Source organism: Purpureocillium takamizusanense, chromosome 5 (assembly GCF_022605165.1).
Source record: "Purpureocillium takamizusanense chromosome 5, complete sequence".
Classification (NCBI taxonomy): domain Eukaryota; kingdom Fungi; phylum Ascomycota; class Sordariomycetes; order Hypocreales; family Ophiocordycipitaceae; genus Purpureocillium; species Purpureocillium takamizusanense.
In genome coordinates, this window is record NC_063072.1 from 2,347,628 (window position 1) to 2,374,876 (window position 27,249).

The 27,249-nt window shown below is 60.1% G+C and overlaps 9 protein-coding genes across 9 annotated transcripts; 5 read left to right on the forward strand and 4 right to left on the reverse strand.

Annotated features, from left to right (window-relative positions):
• Positions 1-427: 427 nt before the first annotated feature.
• JDV02_006286 (uncharacterized protein) lies at positions 428-4,431 on the forward strand. The gene is made up of 4 exons (XM_047987665.1): positions 428-1,384; positions 1,446-1,780; positions 1,837-3,803; positions 3,867-4,431. The coding sequence occupies exons 1-4, from the start codon at positions 888-890 to the stop codon at positions 3,999-4,001; spliced, it is 2,934 nt and encodes a 977-aa protein (XP_047843651.1). The 5' UTR covers positions 428-887; the 3' UTR covers positions 4,002-4,431.
• Positions 4,330-6,006, reverse strand: JDV02_006287 (uncharacterized protein). Its single transcript, XM_047987666.1, has 3 exons — positions 5,619-6,006; positions 5,160-5,331; positions 4,330-4,962 (listed from the first exon to the last, which is right to left on the reverse strand). The coding sequence occupies exons 1-3, from the start codon at positions 5,778-5,780 to the stop codon at positions 4,448-4,450; spliced, it is 849 nt and encodes a 282-aa protein (XP_047843652.1). The 5' UTR covers positions 5,781-6,006; the 3' UTR covers positions 4,330-4,447.
• Positions 6,007-6,440: 434 nt separating this feature from the next.
• Positions 6,441-9,857, reverse strand: JDV02_006288 (uncharacterized protein). Its single transcript, XM_047987667.1, has one exon. The coding sequence runs from the start codon at positions 9,567-9,569 to the stop codon at positions 6,585-6,587; it is 2,985 nt and encodes a 994-aa protein (XP_047843653.1). The 5' UTR covers positions 9,570-9,857; the 3' UTR covers positions 6,441-6,584.
• Positions 9,858-11,150: 1,293 nt separating this feature from the next.
• On the forward strand, positions 11,151-12,653 carry JDV02_006289 (uncharacterized protein). Its single transcript, XM_047987668.1, has one exon. The coding sequence runs from the start codon at positions 11,339-11,341 to the stop codon at positions 12,458-12,460; it is 1,122 nt and encodes a 373-aa protein (XP_047843654.1). The 5' UTR covers positions 11,151-11,338; the 3' UTR covers positions 12,461-12,653.
• Positions 12,532-15,070, reverse strand: JDV02_006290 (Oryzin). The gene is made up of 3 exons (XM_047987669.1): positions 13,900-15,070; positions 13,356-13,833; positions 12,532-13,270 (listed from the first exon to the last, which is right to left on the reverse strand). Exons 1-3 carry the CDS (start codon positions 14,194-14,196, stop codon positions 12,762-12,764), a joined length of 1,284 nt encoding a protein of 427 aa, XP_047843655.1. The 5' UTR covers positions 14,197-15,070; the 3' UTR covers positions 12,532-12,761.
• Positions 15,071-15,252: 182 nt separating this feature from the next.
• Positions 15,253-17,998, forward strand: JDV02_006291 (uncharacterized protein). Its single transcript, XM_047987670.1, has 2 exons — positions 15,253-16,148; positions 16,211-17,998. The coding sequence occupies exons 1-2, from the start codon at positions 15,741-15,743 to the stop codon at positions 17,375-17,377; spliced, it is 1,575 nt and encodes a 524-aa protein (XP_047843656.1). The 5' UTR covers positions 15,253-15,740; the 3' UTR covers positions 17,378-17,998.
• JDV02_006292 (uncharacterized protein) lies at positions 17,831-19,527 on the reverse strand. The gene has a single exon (XM_047987671.1). It carries the CDS (start codon positions 18,963-18,965, stop codon positions 18,108-18,110), a length of 858 nt encoding a protein of 285 aa, XP_047843657.1. The 5' UTR covers positions 18,966-19,527; the 3' UTR covers positions 17,831-18,107.
• Positions 19,528-20,401: 874 nt separating this feature from the next.
• On the forward strand, positions 20,402-23,528 carry JDV02_006293 (uncharacterized protein). Its single transcript, XM_047987672.1, has 2 exons — positions 20,402-21,469; positions 21,525-23,528. The coding sequence occupies exons 1-2, from the start codon at positions 20,894-20,896 to the stop codon at positions 23,226-23,228; spliced, it is 2,280 nt and encodes a 759-aa protein (XP_047843658.1). The 5' UTR covers positions 20,402-20,893; the 3' UTR covers positions 23,229-23,528.
• A 1,069-nt stretch (positions 23,529-24,597) lies between these two features.
• Positions 24,598-25,723, forward strand: JDV02_006294 (uncharacterized protein). Its single transcript, XM_047987673.1, has one exon. It carries the CDS (start codon positions 24,670-24,672, stop codon positions 25,666-25,668), a length of 999 nt encoding a protein of 332 aa, XP_047843659.1. The 5' UTR covers positions 24,598-24,669; the 3' UTR covers positions 25,669-25,723.
• Positions 25,724-27,249: the final 1,526 nt, after the last annotated feature.

Consider the following 27,249-nt stretch of genomic DNA (forward strand, 5'->3'; position numbering starts at 1 on the left):
CGAAGTGGGAGCTTGCTGTCGCGGACTTTTGGAGCAACCTCTATTGGACGGCTAACCCGGGCATGGTGGGGCATGGCAGAGCGGTGATGTTCTAATTGGCCTCGCGGCATTGCCTTCAGGTTCCCGCTGCGGTGGTTTGACTGCCCGGCCACAGGGCGCGTGCCGTGGTGGAGGGGTCACCCAAAAATGGCTGTTAAAACTGGCGCAGCATGCCCGCGCTGGGCATGCACCCCCGGGCCGGGCCTTTGGTGGGTTAGGTGCCCGCTAGAAGCCCTGCAGGCTGTGCTGAAGGGCGCTGTACGCGCCCGCCCATGCCGCCCTGCCCATTGCCCACGTCCGGGCAGTGGAGGGTTGCACCGGTGTGCCCGGGTGGTCCAATCCCATCAGCACCGCCGCCGCCCGTAGCCAGAGCTAACAACGACCTGGACCACGGTCCATGCCTCCGCTCCCTTTCTCTAGCATCACGACTCTCGCCCGCTTGACGCTTGCACCGCCTGCGACCGTTGGACGGCTGCAAGCTTGGCCATCGCATCGACACGGCAGCAACGTTCGTTCGCGCAGGCCGCCAGCTGCACGTTTGTCTCGGAAGCACGCCGCTCCCTCAACCGTCAAGACCCATCCGACCGACCCAGCCGCTTCGCACACGACCCCAGACAGACCCTGCAGCGGCAGTGACGACAACGCGCGCCGTTGACAAACGGTTGGGAGCCAACGTCGACGCCCTGCTCGAGTATGCCAGCGCTTCAATTTCCGACGACGTAACTGAGGATCCGGCCTCTCGTAACGAATTCCTGACGCATTCTACTTCTGCCGCCCTCGGGCTACCATCCACCGTCGACACAATAAGGGGGTAACCAGGCTGAGGGGCAGCCGCCGTCGCCACCGCCATGTCGTCCTCGGGCACCGGCTTCCTCGGCCGCTCGAGCAGCAGCAATGCCAACATGCGCGGCCTGGTACAGTTTATTGCGGACCTCAGGAACGCTCGCGCCCGCGAGCTCGAAGAGAAGCGCATCAACAAGGAGTTGGCCAACATCCGCCAAAAATTCAAGGATGGCAACCTGAGCGGCTACCACAAGAAGAAATACGTCTGCAAGCTTCTATACATTTACATTCTGGGGTGGAACGTCGACTTTGGCCACCTCGAGGCCGTCAACCTCATCTCGGCCAACAAATACTCCGAGAAGCAGATCGGTTACCTCGCCATGACCCTCTTTCTTCACGAGAAGCACGAGTTGCTACACCTCGTTGTCAATAGCATCCGCAAAGACCTGATGGACCATAATGAGCTGTTCAACTGCCTGGCTCTTCATGCCATTGCCAATGTGGGCGGTCGCGAGATGGGAGAGGCCCTGAGCGGCGAGGTTCATCGGCTCCTCATCTCACCGTGAGTACTCCTGCTTTGCGCTGAATGGCGCATGTCCCCGTGCTTACGCTGTGCTCTGCAGGACCTCGAAGCCGTTTGTGAAGAAGAAGGCTGCCTTGACCCTACTTCGGCTCTATCGGAAACATCCCGACATTGTCTCGCCGCAGTGGGCGGAGCGCATCATCCACCTGATGGACGATACTGACCTCGGCGTCGCGCTTTCCGTGACCTCGCTGGTCATGACGTTGGCGCAGGATAACCTAGAACAGTACAAGGGGGCCTACACCAAGGCGGCGGCAAGGCTGAAGCGCATCATTATCGACGGAGAATACACCACCGACTACCTCTACTACAAAGTCCCCTGCCCCTGGTTGCAAGTCAAGCTGCTCCGGCTGCTGCAGTACTTTGCCCCTTCTGGTAAGTACTTTAGCGAAACGGGACTGGTAATTGAGGGATTCTGACTCTCCGGATAGAAGATACCCACGTACGGGAGATGATCCGCGAGTCCTTGGAAAGAATCTTGAATCTCGCCATGGAGACGAACAAGAACGTTCAGCAAAACAACGCCCAGAACGCCGTCCTTTTCGAAGCAATCAACCTCATAATTCACCTCGACACCGAACACGCACTAATGAAGCAGATTTCCTCTCGCCTTGGCCGCTTCATCCAGAGCCGCGAGACCAATGTACGGTATCTAGGCCTGGAGGCCATGACACACTTGGCAGCGCGCTCAGAGACGCTGGGGCCGATCAAGCAGCACCAAGATATTATTCTCGGTTCTCTCAAAGATCGTGACATCAGTGTCCGGCGGAAGGGGCTTGACCTTCTCTACAGCATGTGCGACTCGACCAACGCCCAAATCATTGTCGGCGAGCTTCTTCATTATCTGCAAAACGCCGATTTTGCCATTCGCGAAGAAATGGTGCTCAAGATTGCGATTCTCACGGAAAAGTACGCGACTGACGTGCAGTGGTACGTGGACATTTCGCTGCGTCTCATCGCCATGGCCGGGGACCATGTTAGCGATGAGGTCTGGCAGCGGGTCATCCAGATCGTGACAAACAACGAAGAGCTACAGGTGTATGCCGCCCAGAATGCCCTGCAACACATCAAGTCAGAGCACTGCCACGAAACGTTGGTGAAGATTGGAGCCTACATCCTCGGCGAGTTTGGCCATTTGGTCGCCGACCAGCCGCGGTGTAGCCCGATCGAGCAGTTCATGGCTCTCCGAAGCAAGCTTGCGGGCTGCTCCCCGAGCACTCGCGCCATGATCCTGTCATGTTTCGTCAAGTTTGTCAACCTCTTTCCAGAGATCAAGCCGCAGCTCCTGCACACCTTCGACGTGTATACGCATACGCTGGACTCGGAGATGCAACAGCGAGCATGCGAGTACTTGGCCCTGGCTAGGATGCCTACGGATGATCTCTTGAGGACTGTTTGCGATGAGATGCCACCTTTTCCGGAACGAGAGTCGGCACTTCTTTCTCGCCTTCATCAGAAACACGCCAACACCAGCGACCGGCGAACATGGGTTGTTGGCGGCAAAGATGCCAACGCTGACGGCACCGAGCTGGGCATGGCCAAGACTGGTAGCCTTAAGAGGACTTTCAGTGCCGCTGTACCCCTGAATGGCGGCAAGGGGGGCCATGGCGGCGGCACCAACGGCAACGCGAATGGCGCCACGGATCTTGCTGGGCTGGACATGAATGCGCCAACGCCATCCGAGCCCAAGATGCTCAAGCCACCTAACCTCGCCAGCGCCGCGCATCTCTCCCCTGGGTGGGAGGCAGGCTTCGATAGACTCATCCTGCGGTCGGAAGGCGTGCTATACGAAGATGGCCAAGTCCAAATCGGTGTTCGGTCTGAATACCGTGGGCAGATGGCCTGTCTCATTGCCTACTTCACGAACAAAACTCCTGGGGCCATGACGTCTTTTACGACGACGCTAGACCTGGACGAAGCCGAGAAAGGAAAGCTCACGTGGGATGTCAAGAACCTCCCCGAAAGCACCATAGCCCCGGGAGCCCAGTCTCAGCAAGTGACAATGTTTGAGTCGAAGAGGGTGTTCGACAAGAGCCCGACGATTCGAGTCAGCTACCTGGCGGGCGCGCTGCAGGCGCTCACACTGAAGCTGCCCGTAGCTATTCACAAATTCATGGATCCTGCTGACCTGTCTGCTGAGGACTTCTTCAAGAGGTGGAAGCAGATCGGCGCAGGCCCTCGCGAAGCACAGGAGATCTTTGGTCTAGCTCCGGGTAAGGGTAGTGGGAGAGAGATTACGGAACGGTTCGTCAACAAGACGATCGAAGGGTTCCGATGGCGCGTGCTGGACATGGTGGATCCGAATCCCAAGAATCTCGTGGGGGCCAGCGTGTTGCACACCTCGGAGGGGGGCAAGTTTGGCTGTCTCCTGCGGCTGGAGCCGAACTACGGTACTCAGGTGAGTTGCGCTGAGGTGATGGGACACGAGTTTGAGCTGTTCAGTGCTGACCCAGGATGGTAGATGATCCGACTGACGATCCGAGCCACTGACGAGTCGGTCCCATCTGTATTGCTCAAACTCATGCAGGAGAGGCTTTCCGCGGGGCAGTCGACACGTGAACAGCCCGGAAGCCCAACTTTTTCGTGGGATGCCTAGGTGCTTGTTGTGAGTGTCGTTGCGGCCTGGTGGCGACAGAGAGCCACGACGAGGAGAGAGAAATGGATCGCGGGAAAAGCACTTGTGGCGCGTTTGAGGTCTAGGATGATGGGCGGCGCGAGGGGCGTATGCATTGATGCCTGGGGCTGGGGGAGTCGTCGGCACTGGTGGAACATGAGTTGGGGACGGAAGGACGCCAGGTCGGTAGCATCGAGACGCGAGGAAAGTCACGGCGCAGGTACAGACGGAATTGCACTCCGGCGAATTCGAGGAAGCGAAAGCCGCCATGACACCCGCGAGACACATGCCAACATGTCGGTTGCTGCGCCCGCAGAATAGCTGCAGTCAACGTGGTCCAGGACCAGTCCGAGCCGGACAGGCGCTTAATACATTTGGATGAAATCTATCATATACATTATTAGGTTCTTTGCCCTTCGTTTCATCATTCAGTCCTTGATCTTGGCGTCGGCCTTTGCCGGCCTCTGGCCAAAGATGGTGCTGCCGACCCTCACCTCGCCGCTGCCCATGGCGATGGCGCCCTCGTAGTCCTCGCTCATGCCCATGCTGAGCTCGAGCCTGTCCGGGGCGAGGCCGAGCTCCCTGGCGACGAGGTCGCGCTGCTCGCGGAGGGCGACAAAGTCCTCGTTTTCGGCGGCGTCGGCGGTGGTGGCCCTGCTGCGGGCGATGGCGCCAATGGTCATGAGGCCGAGGAGGTGGAGGCCGGGCCCGCAGTGCTCGAGGATCTCGCGGCAGAGGGCGACGGTGTCGGGGCCGGGGGCGCAGCCCGACTTGGCGTCCTCGCCCGAGGTGTTGACCTGGACGTGGACGGACAGCTTGGGGAGGGAGGGGTCGGCGGCGAGGAGGGCGGCGCGGGCCGAGGAGAGGAGGCGGGCCTTTTTGAGGGTGTCGACGCTGGAGACGCAGAAGAGGTTGGGGATTTTGGCGAGGGTTTTGCAGTGGCCTGGGTTTTTCCATCAGTCGGTTGCTCATAACTTCAGCCCGGTAGATAGTTGTGTAGTAATAAGAGGCTTGACTGCTCTCTGATTATAGTGACTTGCACGGTGAGAGATGAGGAGGGTCAAGGCAGGGGGAGGGGGGGGTTGGGTTGGGTTGGGTTGTTTGCTGTGAAAGTCCCGCTCGTCGGTCCCCCCAACGTACCAGACTGCAGGCCGCCGATAAAGTGCCACTGAATGGAGCGCGGCAGCAGATCGGCCTTTTGGCTCAGCTCCTGGGCGTAGTTCTCGCCAAAGTGGGCGTGGCGGGCGGGATCCTGGTGCAGGGCGAGGATGTCGTTGGCGGGCTTGAGCTTGGACACGGCGACGAGGCGGACCTGTGGGCGAGCGCCAGTCAGTCAGTCAGTCAGTCATCAGTGAGTTTGGACGGACACGCTCGTCAGGATATCGAATGGTATGAGGCGTGGATGATGGGGGAAAGTCGTCGTATAAGAAGACGTCGTGTGCAGAGAGCAGTGCCAGACGGGATGGGAGCGCCACCACTACTACCACTACCACCAGCGTCCCTCGAGAGAAGAATGAAATGCACATTGAAACGGAAGCGGCAGTGGGAGGCTGAGCAGCATTTGCACATAAAGACATGATCGAATATACGAGGACTCACATTGCGGCCGCCGGCCAGGGCGGCGAGGCGGTCCTTGACGGCCGCGAGCTGGCTGGCGAGAGCCTGAGCTCTGGCGGGGTCGACGCGCATCTCGTGGGCGGCGGCCGTCGTCGTCGATGTCGTCGTCGTCGTCGTCGTCGGCGCGGCAGGCGGCTCGCTCATGGCTCCCGTCGGCTCGGCTCGGGATGACGACGAGCTGTGCTGTTCTTGCGGGCGGTGGCGGCGGCGACGGCGGTGGTGATGCCCGGGGTGGGAGGACGAGTCACGGAGCAGTAGCAGCAGTAGCAGCAGTAGCAGTAGTAGTGGTATGTCAGTGGTATGTGAATGTGTGTGTGTGTGTCTGTGGAAAGCGGGCGAGTGTGACGTTGGGAGTGAAGTCCAAAAGTCGACAGACGGGGTGAGTGAGTGGGAACATGGGAACATAAAATGCGGCCCGCAGCAGCATGGTGGAACGTGGGGTTTTGCCCGTCCGGTTTGTAATGTTAGGCCATCAATCATTATCCTCCCTGTACTGCATGCACGTAATACATAGCACAACCAAAACCCTCCCTCAGAGGGCGCGGGCCCCGCTGTTTTGGGTGCATGCTGATTATTGGCCGTGCTGTAAGCGACTCTGCAGCGGGCATCGCCAACAGCATCAATCAATCACAACTCAAGCTGTCTTTGCAACGTACACCAAGTCGCTCTTTGGCGGCGGTCCAAGCATCACCGCAATGCCATACGGAGGAGCGATGCATGCAATGCACCAACGATTTATTCATCCATCATTCAAGGGGCGTTTGACAAGGAAAGCTGAAAGGCCTCCATGGCGAGGCTCAGATACGTCGTCACTTAGTATGTTTACGTTTCCAGACGTCTCAATGCGCCGTGCTGCAACTATGATATCCAATCATGCTGTGCTGTCGGTGTCCTTGATCGCAGAACCGCCAGTACGCTATAAAGAATCGCCGCCTCGCCGTCAACACACTACGCCAGCTTGACAAGCATCTCCTCGGGCCGCGCCGCCGAAAAGGCGCAGTAGCTCATCTTGCCCGCGCCCACCCTCCGCGACACGCCGTCGACCGTCTTGAGAAGAAGCACCTCGTAGACGTCAAACACGCTGATGACGTGGAACCGATCCTTGTCCCAGTGCGGATCGCCGTCCTCGTTCTGCGGAGAGCTCGACGACGGCTCCGCCGCCTCATTGGGTACGATGAGCTTGCTGGGCCCGAGACGCCACTCCTCGTCCATAAGCGACGACTGGATCTTGCGCGGCTCGTACCCCCAGTAGGCGTCCCAGCCCGGCGGCGGCGGCGGGACGTGCGGCAGGCTCCCGCGCGAGATGGCGGCAAGGTGGTACTCGCTGCCGTCGCCCTCGACGGGGAGGGCCGCCTCGTTGTTGAGGGTGAGGAACCCGGCGCGGTACCCCTGGTGGTAGACGATGCGCTGCCATGGAGGGCGGTAGTTGGCCGAGCGAGACTCGTCGTTGATGCCGAGCTGCAGGAACCGGTCCTCGAGTTTCATCTTGAACGTCGTGTTTTGCATATCGCAGGGAACCAGCGGCACCACGTGAGCGGAGAATATCAGCACGCCGTTTGCGTCCGGGCGGTCGGCAATGTCCTCGCCTGGGAGGGTGACTGGGTAGGTGAACCTGACACCGGGGTAGGCGTCGTGGGAATAGATGTGGTGGTTGTACTCCTCGTCGTGCTGCACCACCCAGCCATCCTCGTCGATATTGTCCAGGTGGCGAAGGGAGTCAACGTCGAGCTCCCTCAGGAGCAGCTTGGCCTGGGATATTTTCTGCGTAAAATCCTGCACCTCCTCTTCCGTCTTATCTCCTGCGGCGTTGAATCTCTCAATGAACCACTGCGGGCTCTCCCTGACGAACCACCGTATGACGGCTGCGGAACCCCAGAGCACCGAGTTCTTCCATCCTCTCCCGCGGTAGGACACTTGCCCTCGCCATGCAGCCCACGACCAGCTCGGGAAGATTGCCCTGTTGTCCCGAGCACGTCGCGTGAGGGGCTCTTTAGCCTGCCAGAGCAACGCCTGCTCGAATGCAAACTCGGGCAGCCCAAACCAGAACTTGGTGTTGATGCCGTGCCGGACAATGTGCTCCACGCCAGAAAATGCGTCCACGGCGTCAGACTCCCACGTCAGCTTGCGCTTCGTGTAGTCGTCTACTGCGCGGCGATATAGATCCCATGGCGTCGAGCCACCGCCCGTATCACCTAGCGAGCCCATGAAGTCGCGGGGCGCGTCCACCGAAATGTCAAACACGGGCGCCATCTTGTCTCGCTCCTTCGCCGCCATCTTCATAAAGTCTTCAATGTCAATGTCCTCGGAAATCATCATCGTCGCGCCTGCGTTTCGTGACGACAGTCCCACGTTGGCAAACCGACTGAGTGAAGGATGTGCCCAGGCCAGGTACATGAGATCAGACTCCGCCTGATCCTCGATCTTTGAATGCCGGAATGCCGGATCGGGGGTCGGGGCGGTCTCCTCGAGCATGACCGCTCCGTGGACGCACTTGAAGACCATTTGCGAGCGTGTAAAGTGAACCGCCCGCGTCGAGAGCGCCCGCTCCTGGAACGTCCACGCTCGTGAGCTCCACACCGAGCTTTCCAGGTCGGGGATCGGTTGACGCGGATCGTCGAGGGCCACGGCCAGCGTCATGCCTTGGATGGCTGCCACGTCCTGTGCCACCTGGCGGTGGGCGGTACCCATGCCGGGAAGACCATCGTGCGGATCGTCGTTGGCGGACGCAACGATGGTCAACGCGGCGCCGCCGTAGATGGGACCCATCTTTGATATGATTCTGGCCTTGTCTGCAGGGTCGTCCTGCAGGATGCACAGGGCGTCGACCCATAGATACCGCAGGCCTGCCTCTTTGGTGACCGTGATTGCATCCTTGATCGTCTGAGGCAGAGAAGCAGCTAGCAGCCCATTGGGCGCCTCCAAGCTGTCTCTTGTGGCGGTGGTGTACTGCGTCTGACTGCCCTTGCCCCAGACATATGACAGGCAGGCGTACCGGCATGGTGTTTTCACTTGACGGACGCGGAGCTCGTCCGTATCGATGACCCGCAGCGATGCCATGTCGACGGGCTCGAGACCCTTCTCAGAGGGCTGATGAGTGTCCACGCAGATCTGGAGCCACTGCCTCAGTCGATCCATGTCGGCTCGATCCTGCTGCACGCCTCGTCCCGCCAGAGGCTGCTGCGGGTCGTCTTGGACCTTTTGCACCACGAACCTGTCGACCGTCTTCCCCAGCCCTTCAACCTCAATCTCCAGCCTGAGGGCGTACCCCGGGCCCTCGTCGATGACGTTGATGTAGAACTGGCCGAGCTCAATGCCATCCTCCGTCATTCGAGATGCGATTCCGCCCTCGATGATTCGGCGGCGCAGGAGTCGACAAAAGGCACAGTTGTTGCCCTGCTCTTGCATCACTCTCCATAGGCCATGGATGACGATCTGGGTGGGTAGCGAGGGCACGTTGTTGCCCGGGATTCCGCGCTGGCTGAACAGGACCCCGAAGTCGAGGTGTCGACACATGTCGCAGAGATAGCCGGGATCATCCTCTTGGAGAACATCCGGGTCGGCGATGAACCATTCGTGGTCCAGCAGCGCATCGGAACTGTTAGACTCCCAGCGCTTCACAAAAGAATGATGCTTGTACTGCTTAAACTTGCGGCGTTGTTCCTTGGTAGCCTTGGCGACCACAGCGTTATCATCGCCGTCCTCATCGCCATCGCTCTTGAGACGGATGGTGAGGCGCTCCAGGTCCTGGTCTGAGAGAATGTCGACGTCGTGCTCATTCTCGCTCCGGGGCGCCTTCATCGCCGCCATGAGTCTGGCCCCTCGCTGTGCCGAGAGTTGGAATAGGTCACTGCGATATGCAGCATCCGGGGCGGCGGGTTCCTGGCTCGAGGTGCCGGCCTCGGACGAAGCTGCCAATGCCATGGCGTCGGACATTCTGCTGGTGTCTTTCTCCTGATTGATCAAGTTTGTGCTTCAGGGACAAGGGCGAGCAAGGTGGCTCAACTTCGAGTAGACTGTATTGAGCTGCGAGTGAGAGGCCGCCGGGGCAGAGACTCGCGACGCGGGTCGTGTACACGCATCTCTTTATACATTCCCAAACGATCTGTATGCCGGGCGGAGATGCATGTCAGACTGCCGCGGAGCAGCACGAAACAGGCTATGGATGGGCGGAGCGTGTCAGCATTGGGTAGCAGAGAGCGGCGATGGTTTGAACCCATGTTGATGTGACTGTTAGGCAACCAGTTGCCTTGTGTAGGGAGTAAGTACTAATGTAGGTTGATCGGGAACTACCTATACGTACCTAGCTAAAGTTGCCCGTAACAAACCACCCCTATAACAGGTACAGTACTAATACTAATAAGCTGCTGTACTGACCACAAATGTGCAAGGTCGGGGTGGCTCCGTGGTCCACCCCGTCCCATCAGCCCGGCCCCACGCGGCGCAGCAGCGGTGCTGCGACGTTGAGGCTCCGCGGCCTCCAGCCCAGGGCTCGATGGGGGCTTTACAGGCGCCGCCGCCGCCCACTATCTGAGCACACCCACTGCACGCAGCGACGGCGGCAGCGCATTGGTAAATGAGTTTTGCTATTGGCAAAGGAAGAAAAGTCTAGGGGCAAAGGTGTTCCACTTTTTTTCGGGTCCGCGCCCCACCCCCATGCCACGCCAGCCATTTTTGGTGCGCAAGCATGGGACGAGACCGGCGCGCTGTAACGCACGCCGACATCTCAATTGAACTTCAATTAAACTACATCGTCATAACGCAGCGCCCGCGCCCGCGCCCGCGCCAGCACGCCGGCAGGGCTCAATTCGCTCGAAAACGTATTTCCTCGCGATGTTACGATATCGGAGCATTGTTATTCCGCTCCGGGCTAAGCCTGTGCCCGTGACCGCGCCCGTGACTGCGCCTGTGAGGCGCCCGCGCCCGAGCCCGTGGCCCCGTCTGCCCCTTCGCCGGCAGGGCCTAATCTACCCAAAAAACGTATTTCCGCTATTTGCTCGAGATGTCATGATATCGGGGACTCGTTTTTCCGGGCCGGGCCGGGTGCCCGCGCGTGCTTAGTGCCGTCGCTGCCGTAGCTCGTGATGCCGCTGGTCGGGGTCAAGCAGCCGCGCCGCCGGCTACCTCGTGATGCCTTATTCGTCATCGTCGTCGTCGTCGGCAGCAGCAGTCTTATTCGAAGGGCGTCGCGAGAGAGCTATTCGATGGCATCGTGGGCATCGTGGGCATCGTGGCCGGCTCCGTAGGTGGGTGGCTTTGAAAGGCGTTGGCCACGATGTGCGAATTGAGGCAGCTGCTACGCGCCCTATCGTGGGGTGGCCGGGCGCTAGCCCCGGCGGCGAACGGCATCCGGGTGTGGCAGGCTGCGCGGCGCGGGATTGGTTACAAAAAATTAAAAAGTGGAACACCTTTGCCCCTAGACTTTTCTTCCTTTGCCAATAGCAATCCTCTTGGTAAATACAGTATACAGGGGGATCGGCTTATTGTCGGCCCCCCGCCATCTTCATTCAGCTTCGCCATCAGTAGTACCACGTATAGCCCGCCTGGCACCTCCACTACTATTCGTCTCACTGTTCATCACGCCCACGGTCTGCCTCAACACCTGTGACAGACGACCACCTCCGCATAGCGACTTGCATGGGCATCGCCCATTCGATTCTTGCGCACCGAGGAAGCGGGGGGCTTGACAGCAAAGGCAGTCATCTATGGCCTCGGACCTGAAGCAGGGCCGCCGGCGCGCGGCTTCGACGGCCTCACAGCGCAACGGCCGCTCATCATCATCGGTGGCGGCCAAGGCCATCATCGAGCCAAAGTCGAGCCACACCGCCGACGAGTTTCTGCGAGACTTTCTCAATCCGTCCTTTGACCCGGCCGCATATCTCAACGCGACGCTGCCGCCATTGGCCCAGAAGCCCGTCGCCGCCGCCTCCTCGGCAGGGTCTGACGCGGTGCCCCTGGCCGAGCTGTCGGCGCAGGCGCAGGCGCTGCTCTCTCAGCTCAACGCGCAGACAACGAGGCTGTCCAACACGCTGACGCAGCTGACCGACGACATCCTGAGGAGTGGCAGCAGGCTGGCGTACGAAGTGGAGCTACTGCGTGGAGAAACACTGACCCTCTCGGAGACGATGCATGAGACTCTGCACGAGGACATCAAAAAGTTTGTCCCCGGTGGCCTGCCGCAACGAGACGGCGCGTCAAAGGTGGCTAGCGGAGGAGAAGAGCAGCACACCACTACGCCGTCTGGGGACGTCGCCACCGTCAGTGGCGACGCTCAGGACCCCGAGTACATTAAGCAGCTGCAGACGCTGACGCTGGTGCGGTCACGCCTCGAGTCCGTCATCAAGACTTTTGGCGACGCCATGGAGTTCTCCTTCCCACCGTCCGAGGTCTCGGTTAGCTCCGGCTTCCTGTCCGTGTCGGCGCCGGAGCCGGGCTCGGAGCAGCAGAGCTCCGAGGAAAAGGGGCAGCAGGTGCTCAGGGGCCTGCGCGACGAAATCTCCAACCTCCTACACCGCAGCGACGACCCCGTGCAGGGCATCGAGCGTGCGGCGACGCGCATCGAGGAGCTCAAGGAGCTGACCACGGTCTGGCGCGGCACCGCCGAGGAGAAGGGGCGCAGTAGGTTCATCGAGAGCCTCGCCAAGATGGTCGAGGACCGGCACCGCGAGCTGGTGAGGGACATGGAGCAGGCGGCGAGGCGCGAGGGCAAGGCAGCCCAGGAGACGGCCGCGGCGAAGCGGGCCGCCGGCGGAGCGGATGACTCCAAAACGCTGCCGGGCGGGTTTGGCTTGATCAGCCAGCTACAAAAGCTGAGAAGCGGACTATAAAAAAAGTCTACCACATTACCGCAGCTTGCATGGAGACATGAACCTGCATACAATACGACCACAGAGACATCCTTGTGTAAGTCAAAGTGCTATAAAAGGATGTGTCGGGCCAGGCCTTCAAGGGTCGACAACGAACTGTCCCCCTGCGAAACCAACGAATCGATGATTCAATCTATCAACAGGAATTACCGTGTCTATCGAAACATGTGCCCCGGCACTTCTGGAAATGCCGTAGACGTGATTAGCGTGTCCCTCGCCAACGGATCGAGCAGGGTCAGCAATCGTTGAGTGAACGCGACCTTTAAGCTCTGCCATACTCCTTCGTGCAAAACCGGGGCAACGGATCACACGTCGACTTGCCAATGTCGAGGCCATTGTGCGCAAGCGTATTGGGGACGTTGGCCGCCAGCCCCTTCACCGCGCCCTCTAGACCATGTTCCAAAAGGGTCTTTACCAGTTCCTTGGGGTCCTTGTACTCTCTGCGGCCAAGCTCTATGGCGGCAAGGCCGGCAACGATGGGGGCGGCCGCCGAGGTACCGCTGGCCGTGTGTGACCGGCCCTCGGTGTGAGAGAGGGACTCAATGTTCACGCCGGGCGCGTGGAAGTAGACGTACGGCCCGTGGCTTGAGAAGTCGGCCTTGTGCCAGCATTCATCGACGGCGCCGACGGATAAAGCGTAGGGACTGCTCCCAGGGCTGGTCTGGCGAGTGTCCTTGCCGTCATTTCCCGCGGCGCTCACCAAGAGCAGGCCATAGTTGTGGAGAATCTCAATGGCCGCGTCCATGGCCGGAGAGGTTTTTGTCGCAGTGCCTGCTCAGGTTAACAGACTAGTTCTTTGCTTGACTCAGGAGACATGGGTATAAGGGGGGGAATGGGGAGGGGGAAAGGGACATACCAAGCGATGTGCTTATGACTGCGCGTCCGAGGAGGTTGTACTTCTTTGAGTGCTCCATGATAAACTGCATGGCCGCTACAAAGCCGGAGGCGAATGCATCGTCCACTCCCCCTACCCCTACTCCTCCTTTTTGTTCGGGCGTGACGGCAATGAGTCTAGCTTTCTTCGCAACGCCGTACGTCTTGGAACAAACAATGCCGGCGACCCAGCTACCGTGGGGGCGATTGTGATTATACTTGCCGGGGTTGTACACCTCTATGGCGCGGCCTTCGAACTCGCTGTGCCTCACGTTGATGTTGCTGTCGATGACGTACACGTAGGCGCCCTGGCCTGCGTTCTCCTCGTCGTACAAGTACTCTGGCGCGTGCGTGAGGTGATGCGGGCAGTGGTGCGAGATGGAGCTCTGGGCCCAAGTGCTCCCCTCCTGTCGACGGATGCGGCGGGGCGACAGCGGTAAGTCGACTTCGACGCGCCGAACCTGATCCGCGGGTCAACAACGGTGACACGAGGCGAGTGATTCGCTCCGTAGGGTGAGCATGCTTACGCTGGAGGAGTTCTTGATAGCGTCGACGGCATCGGGGTGGAGCTCAGCCACATAGGCGTGGAACGAGTCCCCGAGCTCGATCCTGTCCACGATGCCCGTGTGGTTGAAGCCGCGGCGTCCGATGGTGCTGTCGTGGATACCATGCGCCCAGTCAATGTGTGAGTCCACGTCGCGGGCGCTGATGCCTTCCTTCAGCGTGATGATGTATCGGACAGAGGGATGGGGCACTTGATGTTGGTCGTCGCCGGCGACAACAAGGGCCCAGAGCAGGCATGTGAAGCGTTGGAGGGCAACCATGATGAGTCTTGTGTTCCCTCAACGGTCCTAGAGAGAAAGTGGAGGAGGGATCAACCTGGTTTTGAACAGAACAAAACAATGTGAAGAAACGAGCGGAAGGGGGGATGGCCTGATCGCACACCAGCCGAGTCCAGGTTGCTGTACAGCACGAGACACTCGTTATATATTTCTTCCCATTGTGGCTCGACGCCGACGAGCAAGATATCTCGCGACTTATGGTGTGTACCGGATTTCTTTGTTGCCCCCCTGCGCCTCCACATTGCGTTGGTGTATTGAATGGTCCTATTCAATGTTGACCCGAGCCGAACTTTACTTCGCAGACAATAGAAGAACACGCCCTCTCTGCCACATCACCTCGAGAACCCCCACGACCGCGTTCAAATTTGGAAGCCTCGCTGCCTCAGGGCGATTGCATTGCGTTGAAATATCAAATGCTCCCGTTCCATATTGACCCAAGCTGTATCGAATTTGTAGAAGAGATGGCCGCGCACTCTCCTGCCTGTCGTCTCGAAGAGGCCCGCCCCCACGGCCATGGTCAGGCTTGGGACGATGAAGGGGCCATCGAAAGTTTGGTTCATGATTTACACCAAACAAACTTTGATCCAAAGTATACTGCATTAGTGTCAAAGATTTGATGCTGGCGATGGAAACGGCCGCGCCTCGGGCCGACATGTCAAGCAGAGAGAGTTGCACCCAATATTGCGCGTGGCGTGTTATTGCCGCCGAGAGGTGACGCGCTGGCCTTGATCTACTCCCGACGCCCGCCCTTGCGTCGGTCATCATGTGAAAGGAAAGAATATACGCAGTGCTATTCGGCGTAGAATAGCCGAGGTGCCTGATGAGTTGCCATCGAAAACATTCGCTTCTGTTAAAGGTTGAAAGACAAGTACAGTGCAGCACAGTGCCAGCCGTCCTCCCGACCGGCACACAGCATCGACGGCCTGGCACTGTGTCCGCGGCGTCCCCTTTCGGGACCAGCCGCCCGCCCGGGGCAGGCGGTGAAGCCGGGGCGCACTAACACCAGCCCAGACGCCGACGCCAACACTAACACGCGCGCGGCCCCGTCAATGGATGGATGGCGGGCTGGCAGTACTATTCAATGCGGTACAATCGATCACACTGCGACGGGCCACCCTCTCTCTCTCTGGCTGCCGGCTGACCTTTTCCCCCTCGACTGCAACAACACCATCACAACCACCACCATAGCACCGCTCCTCCTGGTTGCGCACCGCTGCAACGTCGCCTTCTCTCTTGCCAGTACAAGCTTTGCCTCGCTTCCTCTGTCTATTTTGTTAGGCAAGCCGCCTTGTTCATTCCGCCTCCGTCTTTGTCTCGGCGCCCGCAGGGCTCAAGTTTTGCCAACCGCCGACGGGCAGCTTCGCTTCAAGCAACCGGGGCAGAATCCAAACCGGCCCTTCCGGCCCCGTGGCCCCTCGCGACAGCGGTCCCCTCCTGCGACTGCCTCCCTGCGGCTGTGATCCGCTCGGGAGCTCTGTCTATACTTCCTTTCAAACTCCATTCGCCGTCTCCGACACCGACGCGCAATGGCCGCCAGCGAAGCCGCCGTCTCCTCCGCCCTCGGCGCAAGGGCCGAACGACGCTCGCCTCCCCCGACCACCCAATCCAAGCGAGACCGCAAGCGCCAGGCCGTCTTGGAGCGGCTCGCCGCCTTGAACGACAAATTCCAAGATGACAAGGACTCGACCTACCGCGACCAGCTGCAAAAGATCCAGTTCGAGATCAACCACATGCAAAAATTCGACCCCTACGCCAGCGACGCTCTCGACGTCGCCGCTCGGCTTCAAGACGAATACAGCCAGAACATGGGCACGCCCATGCATGCCGAGTCTGCAAGGAGTCTCATGGACATGGCCGGCGTCCAGCTGCCCCAGTTCATGTCCGACGTCCAGGACCTGTGGGAGATTCGCGACTTTTCCCTCACGCAGGCCAAGGTGAGCCACGACGCAACCCGCACAGCGACCGATCCGTGCTAATTACATGCCTCTCTCTGCAGAACGAATACGAGCGCAAGGTCCAAGAATTCCAAAACACATTTACGTTCAAGATGGAGACGGCCAAGCGCGAACACGAGGCGCTCAACAGCACCATGCGGGACCGCCTGATCAACCAGCTCACCAACAAGAAGAACCGCCTTGTTAAGGAAAAGGAGGCCTTTGAGATTAGTGAGACCAACGCGCTGCTTCTGCATCCCTCGCAGTTCAGCCTCGCCAACCCGGGCAGCCCCGGCGGCCACCCGGGCAAGCGCACCACGCGCAACCGCAAGGAGGCCGACGACTTCTCCGACGGCAAGAAGCGAAAGCGCAACGGCGGTGAGGACGACGGGTCTCCCGCGCCGTCGCGTCGTGCGCTCGACCCCAACAACACGACGCCCTTTTGGCAGTCGGAAAAGATGCGCAACGAGGCCAAGAAGCGCGGCGCTGATTACAGCATCGGCAGCCTCTTCACGGACAAGGAATTGTCGATGCACTACAACACCGCCGCCCTCGCGGCCCACAAGTCCATGGTGCGCCATCGCGTGACGGGCAGCGACTCGTCGCCTGAAGATAGCGACTCAGGCGACGGCGAGCAAGCTTCTTCAGCCGCCATGGAGCGGCAGGTGTCGCACCAGACCCGGAGCACTCGCGGCAATGCCAACCAGAATTTCCTTGACGACAAGCTTCTTGGAATTGAGGGTGTCACGAGCTACGAACTCCCTGCCAATCTGGACCTCATGCACTCCCAGGTGGATCCCAAGATCCCAGTCGGCCAGCCAAGCTACTACCTGAAGACGTCTCTCAAAGCTAGCAGCGAGAACAGCGCTATTCCACAAACGCGCGACGACGACTTCAAGGCGGATATGCAGATCATCGCGGCCCTCAAGCAGTACGACCAAAGCCGGAAGCCGGGCAGCCACTTGGACAACCCCAAGGGTCCGCGCAAGACGTTCGAGGCGGTCTCGACGCCCTATAAGTCGGGCAAGTACCTCGGCTTCGCGGCGTTGGCTCGCGACCCGGCCGACCTGGAGAACTACGCCGAGGTTCTTGAGGAGGCTGCACCGGCCACCAGCAGCCTGCGAGAGACGCTACAGCCAGCCAGCCGTCAAAGCAGCGTCGGCGGCGGCGTGGCTATGAGCCGCCAGGGAACAGCCGGCAGCGGCCGCGGTAAGCCGCGCAGATCTTGATTGATGGAATGAATGCACAACGGATATACCGTCGGCTATCTGGATATTTCGTTGCATTTACGGTCAGTAAGCGTGGCGTCTCGGTTGCTGTTCTTGTTGTTGGCCTGCCGAGCGGGACTGTATCCAAACGCGATTTTGGGTCTCGACGGCATGGTTCGCGTTGTATGTTCCGTTCTCGCCTGCCGTAGTGGGAGGTCATCCGTCTGTTGAGTGGTGGAGACTTGCCGTCAAACGTGCGAGGTCTTTTGCACAATTCTGGCGCGGCGGTTGGGATTTGATATGACCGCGTGGGATCTACCCCTTTGGTCGCACCCGGCCCCTATTCTTTGGGTTCCACTGGCTCGGCAGAGCGGATCAGGTTTCATTTCGTTTGATTGTGGCCCATTCGGCTTCTGTCTTGCGTCTGACGTTGAGGATTTCGTCACGAATACAGGGGGGGTTACGCTGTGCAGTGGTGGTTTCTATGCCCGACGGTCCTTTGACCGGATGAAGCCGGCGCACTACCTACCTACCGGACATTGCGGAGTGCCGCGCACCACGGGGGACACGGGAAGCATGTGCATAGTAGCTCAATCGGTAAGGACCGGTGTCATCAAAGATCTTCCATTACTTGAACAAGGGTGCTAGCTGTGAAACCTGGACGGTGACTAATGTCCAACGCCATCCCCTCGTTCCCGCATGTTCTATCATCATGTGTATCATTCATGTCATACAAAGCGTTTTGCAGGTCTCAAGGCCCAAATACCAGCGCGCGAACCTCGATGCTCTCACGGCCCTCGGCGTCGGGCCGGGTGCGGGGATCGACAAAGGCCGAGTGCGGGACGCGGCCGCCAATCTTGGAGCCGGGCTTGAGGGACTCGCTGTCGAAGCACTCGAGCAGGATGCGCTCGCTGCCCGTGATGCCGCTCAGGTAGTACCAGCTCTGGGCAGGGTTGTGGCGGATGGCGGCCGTCTGGCCGAGGTAGCCGTCGGCGTAGCGGTGCTCGATGGGGACGACGTCGGCGTCCTCGAGGGTCGAGGTGGAGGCGAAGGCGAGGGGGAAGGACTCGACGGGGTTCTTGTTGAGGGGCCGCCAGACGTTGACGATGCGGTAGCGGCCGCGCAGCAGGGTGTCGGCCTCGTCGGCGTCAAAGTAGCGGCGGACGCGCTTCTCGACCGAGGGGGCCGTCTGGTCGATGTGGACGCGGGTGACGGGGCTGCGCTCGGCGTTGGGGCTGGCGCGGCGGATGGTGTGGTCGAAGATGCGCACCTTGTTCGCGCCGGGGACGGCGTCGAGGAGCAGGCGCTCGACCTCGGGGTAGTAGTTGCGGCGGATGGAGTCGTCGTCGACGAAGTCGCGCTCGGCCGACTCGGGCACGCCGCCGAGGACCTGGAAGGCGTCGCGGTCGAGCGTGAAGTCGGCCTCGCGGCCGCGCAGGTCGCGGATGAGCGTCGCGTGCTCGGCGTCGGAGTAGTTGCGCTGCGGCTGGCCCGGCGGCGGCGTGTTGACGAAGTTGAAGGGCGCGGCGGACTTGTCGGCCGGCGGGTGGTAGTAGTTGAGGGTGGCGGTGACGTCGCCGCGCGGGACCGACGAGGCTGTTACGGCCATGATGATGTGGCGCGGCTGGCTGGCTGCTTGGCGTGCTTTATCGAGGAGAGAGAGTATGTTACGTTGCGGGCGACGACGATGCGGCTGGGGATGTGCGAGGGTGCGTAGTGATATATAGTAGACTTGTGATGATGGGTTTCCCGCTGAGGGGAATGGCGTCTTGTTCTTGGCGGCTGGTGCCTGAGGGGATAGTTTCTACTTTGTTCGTCGCCGACTTGTTGATGTGCTCTTACACGACTAACCGTAGACGCTGTGAGATGGTGACGGGTTGTTTGGTGGTGATGTTGGACCACCTTTATACGGCGCAAACGTCGCGCCGCGGCCTCTGCGGCGACATGTCGACATTGGTCGATTTCCCCATTCCCCCGTTGAAGATTTCAAATCAGGCCCAACCCCTCACGCACTTACCCGTGCTCAGCGCGACGGAGACTCATTGCCGGCTCTACTTACTACCCGCAGAGAGTCAATTAGAGTGGTAGTCTTGCCCGTCGACAGGGCGCGCCATGAGCACGTCACTTCCGGTGGCGGGGGTGCCGATTCGCCCGGCCGGCCGACCGACCCATTTGTAAGGGCGTGGGGGATTAGTAACGGACGTTTCTTGACCGTTTGAGCGTGGCCGGGTTGGCGGTGCTGACGTCGGTCGGGTCGGTGGGAGGCTACCGGGGGGAAGCATGGCATGCAATGCACGTGGAGCGGCCGATTGCGTGCTGGGGCAATGCGCACAATGATGATGAAAGTTAACATGGGAATTTGATGGAGCCCGCCTGCAGTAGATTACGGGTATAAGCGGGCGGGAGCGGCGGCATCCCCGGGGAGAGGGGAGGGGGGGGGGGAGGAGAGGCCGTGGAGCTTCAACTACGTACATTTACTACTGTGGTGCTGAAAGCCCAGTACGAAAAAAACGTCATCTTTCTTATCCAAACCAACAACCGCGAGTCAGCCGCGAGCATCGACGCAACATGGGCAGCGTCGCGGCTGCCCAACCCCACGCAATGCCGAGCCGGGGCTGAAGTATAGGCTGCTCGGTGCACTCATGTATCTACAAGGTACCCCGCGTACATAATCCGTACGTACACGATACTCTGTGCAACGAGTTGGTCAAGTCTGAGGCTTCGCTCTGGAATGCGCGCTTTTGCGCATCGAGCAGCGAGGAAAAAGCAAATCCAGATTGGGAAATACGAGTACTGAAGCCAATTGGCCGGCCCAACTATGCCCTCTTCCTCCAACATAACGACGGCGCCCGATGTTGGTTTCCCTGCCTTTCAGCTCCCACATTGCCATCGCAGAGCTCGCTCTTCAGCTCTCATCAGCTCCTGCCCACTGCGGGCCATCAGGCCCACCGGCATTATTAGGCAGTCAAGGCCCCATGCCCCCCCCCGATGGGCAGTCGGCAGTTGTCGGCGTTTCAGCTTATATACAGAATGCGGGGGGGGGCGCGCCGCGTGATCGAGTGCGAGCCCACCCCATCCTCGCACTGTATCACGGCCCCGGGCTCTCTGCAGGCGATACAGTGCGCCGTCCGCGGACCCCTGACCGCTGTATTTTATCCCGCTTTGCCCCAGCCTTTTCGGACCTAATTTACAACCTCATGTCCTTGTCCTCGTTGCCTCTCGCCGTCACCGAGCGCGAGACCTTGACCTACCCCCCCTTCCTTCTTCTCCCAATGGTCGGCGCTCCCTCCCGATAGGCCCCCGGTCACATTTCGTCGTCCGCCATCCTCCCGTGTGCGTCGCACCGCTGTCCCGTCGGCAGCACGGCTCCGGAGCGCCGTCTTGTGCCGTCCCGTCCTCCGGATCTCATCAGGGGCGTCGTCGCCGAAGGGGGAAAAAGTCCCACCATCGGCTCCGGTCCGCAACGCTTCGGTCGCCCTGGATGAGTGACGTCCTGTGAGACCCGTGTCTCTCGTGTAGCACGACGGACCGCCCGCGATGCTGTCTCCTCATGTGGACCTGGCCAGAAGCCAGGCTCCCCATGAACAGCACCGCTATCACCAACAGCACCAACAGCAGCAGCACCAACAGCACCAACAGCACCAACGGCAGCAGCAGCACCACCACCACCGGCAAGAGCACAAGCAAGAGCCGGAGCCGGAGCAGCAGCTGCAACATCTGCAGCAATACTCCGCCGACGAGTCGACGGAAGCCGTTGCTGCTGCCAATGACGCCATACGTTTTCAGTCTGGATTCACCTCTCGTCCCGACCTCCCCGACAGGAATGTCACCGTGGACACCATCGAAGACGCCTATGTGCGCTTCATCTTTTACTGCAACCCCGCAGTGCGCCTGAGCGTCGACACGGACACGCTCAGAGAGGCCTTCCGCAACCCCCCCAAGAGCGGCGGCAAGGCCTTCCACCCCTTCGCCATCTATGAGCTGGTTCGCAGATTCTACGCCCATGAGATCCGGACCTGGACCGACCTAACCATTATGCTCGGAGTCGAGCCCCCCGATATTACCAAGGACGAAAGCTCACAGAAAGTTTCTCAATATGGTGTCCGTCTAAAAGTGAGTTACAATCTACCGCCATATTCGACTCAGCCTGGCAGCACTAACAAGACAGAAATGGATGAACTCGATGCATGTCAAGGCGTTCTTCGAATATCTCATGGACATTCCCAATGACTATTGGACCAATATCCCCACCGATCCCAACCCCGTAGCCTGGCCTGTCCGCGACGGCGTTGCCATCGAGGATGACATGGCCCTGAGGGCTGTAGTGCCTGAGATTAGACCCAAGAGAGGCCGCAAACGACCAGATCCTGACAGCGGGCCCGGACCAGCGGCTCGAAAGCAGAGGAAAACGCCGCCATCTGCAGTTGACGGCCACAATCATGGCGCGCAGCCTTGGTCGGCTCACCCTGACGGTAGACCAGAGATGTCCGCGGACACAGAACGCTCCACCAACGGCGCCAGCTATGGAAACCTACAGGCGTCACTCGGCCGATGGCCGCAGTCTGCCGTGACGCCAACGACTAGAGGCACGTTCTGGGACGACGCCCTTGAACCTCGGTCGGCTGTCACGCCGTTGAGACCGCGGCAGTCTCATCCCCGGAGAGGCCCCAAGAATGTTTCGTCGGCGTGGAAGACGGGGCCCCACGACATCGGGGGGAAGCTGAGAGGACGGCCACCGATCCATCGGACTCCTGTGGAGAGCAATGCGCCGACTAACCAGCAATGGAGACCGACAAGCCAAGATGCCCATGACGCCAACCCCGCGTACCCGAGAGCGCCAGAACATTACGACCATGGCCACGCCCAATATCAGCCAACCAGCCAACCCCCCCTGGGTGGCCACGTGCCGCCTCCAGTGTCGCTGCCGCCTGCAATGCAGCACCAGCATGCCGCCAATGAGGGAGCACGACCAGCGAAGCCCAGCATATCGCTGCAGGTCCCAGAGCGGCAAGGAGGCTCCGTCAGGCTGGCTACACCACCACCCCTTCCGCCTCAGGCCCGACCACCAGAAGTCCACATCAACGGCCAGCCCAATGGTCAAACTCACGAGCGAAGCAACGCGGAGAGACCATTCGCACCGCCAGGGGCTACCGACTCTGACCCAAGTCAAGGGCCATCAAGGTGGCAGCGTTTTGCCAAGGAGGCGACGGATGCCTATGAGCAGGCCGCCAGCCTCCCCGGTACGGGGTGCGACCCACCTGTTGAGATGCCCGAATACTATTTCGAGAGGATGGGGGATCGCACCAACGTGGATGGACTCTTGGCCTACTTTGTGCGGTCCATGACGGACTCGGAATGGCTGGATGCCGAGGGAAATCCAGGTGAGCCGGCGGGGATCGAGGAGTCAACCGCCATGGTCAACTCGATGCTGCAGAACATGTACAAGACGTCGACGTCTCCGCAGGCCTTCCTCATCAACCTCGCGGCGCTCGCGGGGTCCATGATGCTGGTGACGACCCGGCCCAAGTGCGCACGCATGGGCGAGACGGACGGTACGCACGTGTACAAGTGCGACTGGGAGTATCGCTTCGGCCACGTCAAGGGCAGCTTCACGATGTCGCAGTACGTGCCGTCGACCATGTGGAAGCCAAGCAAGGCAGAACCCCATGCAGGCGACAATCAAGCTCAAGGGGCAGGCGACGCTGGCGCGGGCGCCAGCGGCGATAAGGAGCCGGAAGTGCCCCTGTCCGCCGACGAGTGGAGGAAGAAGTACCAGGCCTTGACCGAGGAAATGTACAGGCGCAACAAGGAGATACACGACCTGCGGTCCAGGGTGATGTCGTCGCTGGGGCGGGAGTGGATGGAGACGTGATACCAATTTGTTTTGGCGATGCATCATGGCGTTTATTGTGTGAACTAGGCAGCATCAACGATGGAAACCGGGCTGTCGGCACCAAGCAGTCCCAGGCTCGAGCGGCTGCTCGTCCTGCACATGCATGCGTTGTCGCAAGAAAAGATGCATAACGAAGCACCGCCCCCGCGTCCCGTGTATTGTATACTAGTTACATGAATGCCTTCTGTGGTGGCACCGATTGTGAGTGTAGGAACCCTGCATGGATGAGGCGTAGCGTAGGCCACCACCTCCGCGACGGCGCATGCAGAGTTGACAGGGTAGGAGAGTTGCAGTCGTCGCCCAGACGGCGATGGAGTCCGATTGGCGAGGGACGGTCATCAGCGGCTTGGAGACCGGGGGGCCGTTCTCTGCCCGTGTGTCAGAAGTTGGGGGAATATTCGACCGCCCGCCCCGATGGATGGCCCTTCAGGCACCTCCGCGAGCCCGCTGTCGGTGCATGTGAGCAGTGATAATAAACCATGGTGGCTGGTGGTGGTGGCGCCAGCGCGGACGTACAATGTATGGCCTGCGGTTACAAGAGGTTCAACGTTGGGAGAACATGCATACATATACGGCTGCCTGGTCTGTGCGGCGGACGCCTCGCTGCGGGTTGTGCCGCTCGCGCGCTCTCTCTCTCTCCCTGGATGCACGCACAGACTGGCGCCCGCCCCCTGTTGTCGAGACAGACGGACAGACTGGAGAGGACAGATGGGAGGAGGGAAAGGGGGGGGGAGAGTTGGGGGCGGGCTGCTTCTCGCGCGGGCTTTTGTTGGTCATCGGTGATATGAGGCGGACAGATGGGCAGACAGACGTCACATTGTTCGTTTGTTTGACGCTCGCTGCATTCCAGGGATGGCTGTGTGAAGTACGGATGGTTGTGACGACCGGATTTGGACGCGTTCCTATTCGGGAAAGTTGTCGTGCTATGCTCGTTCTTCCTGGGCTGCTGCTGTGCGCAGCGCCTTATTAGGTAAAGGGGATCGGTTTTGGGTGGGGTACAGGCATTGAGGGTACATAAGGTACCTGGTATAAGGGACCCTAGTACCTCCCCCCACGAAGTACATGCACCTGTGGTGTAAGAGTCCCAGGTTGTGCCTGAAAACTCGAGGCTCTGACTCCTGAAACGTAGGGAACTCGAGGTCGTCTGCTTCATTACTGCTATAGTGTCAAGACCATCTTTCGTAGGGGATTTGATGCAACGGCCGCAGTTTCTTAGGTGCTGCACGTGATCATCCCGGTAGTATAGTACGAAGTAGTCTAAGCCTAGAAGTCGAGGCTTGAAGGAAAGACGACGGCCTGGATTTCCAGGACGTCCAGTCCGGTGGTGGCACGTCTATTTTACGCGTGAAATGGCGTCAAACTTGCAGCAGGTTGAAAGGGAAATACCACTACCTCGAAGACACATGCACAAAATAGAGCAATGCCCCAATTACCAACATTGGTGTTCGTCCCGGGCGCATGGCACAAGCCGTCATGCTACGACAAGATCATTCCGCTGCTGCAGGAGAGGCACAAGCTGAGGTGCATCGCCATCACCTTGCCGTCCACGACCGGGGACCGGGACGCCACCTTTAAAGACGACCTCGACGTCGCGCGCGAGGCCATTGCCGGCGAGACGACGCGGGGCCGCGACGTGGTCGTCGTCGCCCACTCCTACGGAGGCATGGTCGGCAACAGCGCCGTCAAGGGCTTTACACGGCGGCCGCGAGATGCCGCGGGGGCAGAAGACGACGACGACGGCCACGTCATCGGGCTCATCCTCATCGCGTCCGGCTTCACCTTCACGGGCGTCGCCTTCATGGACCCGTTCCTGGGCCGCCCGCCGCCCGCGTGGCGCGCCAACGCCGCGACGGGCTTCGCCGAGCTCGTCGCCGACCCGCGCGACCTCTTCTACCACGACCTGCCGGCCGACGAGGCCGAGCGGCGGGCCGGGGAGCTCGCGCCGCAGAGCCTCCGCGCGCTGTTCGAGGGCGGCGAGCACGCGTACGCCGGGTGGCGCGACGTGCCGGCCTGCTGGCTCGTCGGCACGACCGAGGACCGGGGGCTGCCGCTGGCGGTGCAGCGGACGCAGGTCGGCATGGCGAGGGCCATGGGCGCGCGCGTGGAGCACAGGGAGCTGCGGACGAGCCACTCTCCGTTTCTGAGCCGGCCCGAGGACACGGCGAGGATTGTGGTCGAGGCTGTCGAGGCGTTTGCGGGTATACCCGTCGTCGATGGCGGCGGCAGCAGTAGCAGCAGTACCGCGGCGGAGGGGGAAGGGAGAGGGAGCACTCAACGGGAGGAGGACCTCCCCGCGCCGAGGCTTTGGCAGCCCTTGACGTGGTTCCGCTTTGGCCTGCCGCTGGTGGTTGGCCACATGCTGGGGAGAAGTATTCTCGTCTTCCTATGGGGGCGGAGACTCTGGAGGTCAATATGGTAGTACTACTAGTTGATCAGCATAAGAGTGCCGTGTCGGAACAAATACTACTCTCCCCTCCCCCCTCTCTTTCTCTCTCTCTCTCTCACCCCCTTGTCAACGGCCGCTTCTTCAAGGCAGTTGAAATTGCGGGATAGACATGGGAAGAGGCAAAACGAGCCTCTGTTAGTCGTTGCTAATGTTCTCCCCCCCCATTGTTACGTATTAGTGACAGACAGGGTCAGCTGGCAAAAAGTGTGTCTAACCCATGTAAGTCACGCAAAAACCACAAAGAACTATTGATAAGTAAAAACCCACGGACACACAAAATGGGTGCTGCACAGAATCGGAGGGTAGTTTCGCCTCTCTTCCGCCTCGAGTAGGTCTCAGCGCTCTCAGCCGGAGGATAGCCTGTGCCTGTCTCTCGCGCGCGGCGGAGAGAAAGAAAAGAGGGGGGGCTGTGCCGAGACACGCCGACGACAAAAGTCTCATGGGACGGCGCGAGACATGGTAAGCAAAGGGCAAGGCAGGGCAAGACAAGGTATTTTCGGGCACGCGTGAGAATGGACAACACGAGACACAGATGGATAGAGAGAGGGAGAGAGATGACGAATCTGCATGCCTGTAAGCATGCTGCTGTTTGGCGGGACATGACAGACGGGGGGGGGCAGCGTGCTTCGGAGTGCCGCTCCTCGAGTTTTGAGTGGACTGTGATTATCATGATGTCGACGATGATGACAAAGGTGATAAGAGGGCGAAACAGAAAGGGGCCAGTTGCGCTTTTGTGGTGTGTGTGTGTGCAACTGGGCCCGAAAAGAAAGGTGATGAGACGCTCGGCAGACCGCGTTGGAGGCCAAGGACGGATGGGTGGATGGACGGGCGATGGGCAGTGAGTGCTGGGGAGGGGGGGCCCGCAGAGGCACAGAGTGCAGCGAAGAAGCCGTCGCGTGAGTTTATGGGTGATGAGCCGCCCCCCTGCAACTTTCCCCCCAAGTTGCTGTTCCGTTTTGGCATGTCGACAAGTCGGGCAGTAAGCCCGGCCCCCCGCATGCATCAGTACTTAGCATTGCCGAAGCACGACGGCGGCGGCGGCGACTGGGCAGAACGGGCACTGCTGCAGTTTGTCCATTGCATACCTTAGTACCTAGGTACTAACTAGGTAGGTACGTGCATTACGAACCTGCCATGATCAGTGTACTTGACGTGTTGCTGTGCTGGAGCAAAAAAAACCGAGCTATTGCGTCTATAGTACTAGGTACTCTCTCTTCATCTAACTCGGCCGCCACCCTGCCTGCCTGCCCGTCCGTCTTTCCATGTGTGAAGCGCGTACTACAGATAATAATAAGGTACTAGAGGTAACTACCTACCACGCAGATGCCGATGGGAGCGAGACAGCCGCCCCCTGTATGTACCAGTTTGTAACTTAGTGCCTTCACGTTTGTAGCAATCCGCCCCGCCCCCGCCCCGCCTGTCACCGGCCTGGGCCTGCTGAACGCTACCTTAGTTACCTCCGGATCTCGCCCAGGGTCGTCAGCCCAAGCAAGGACCCGGGCGGGGCGATGCTACCCTGAAAAGCGTGCGCGCCAACGTGCTTCGGCATGTGCT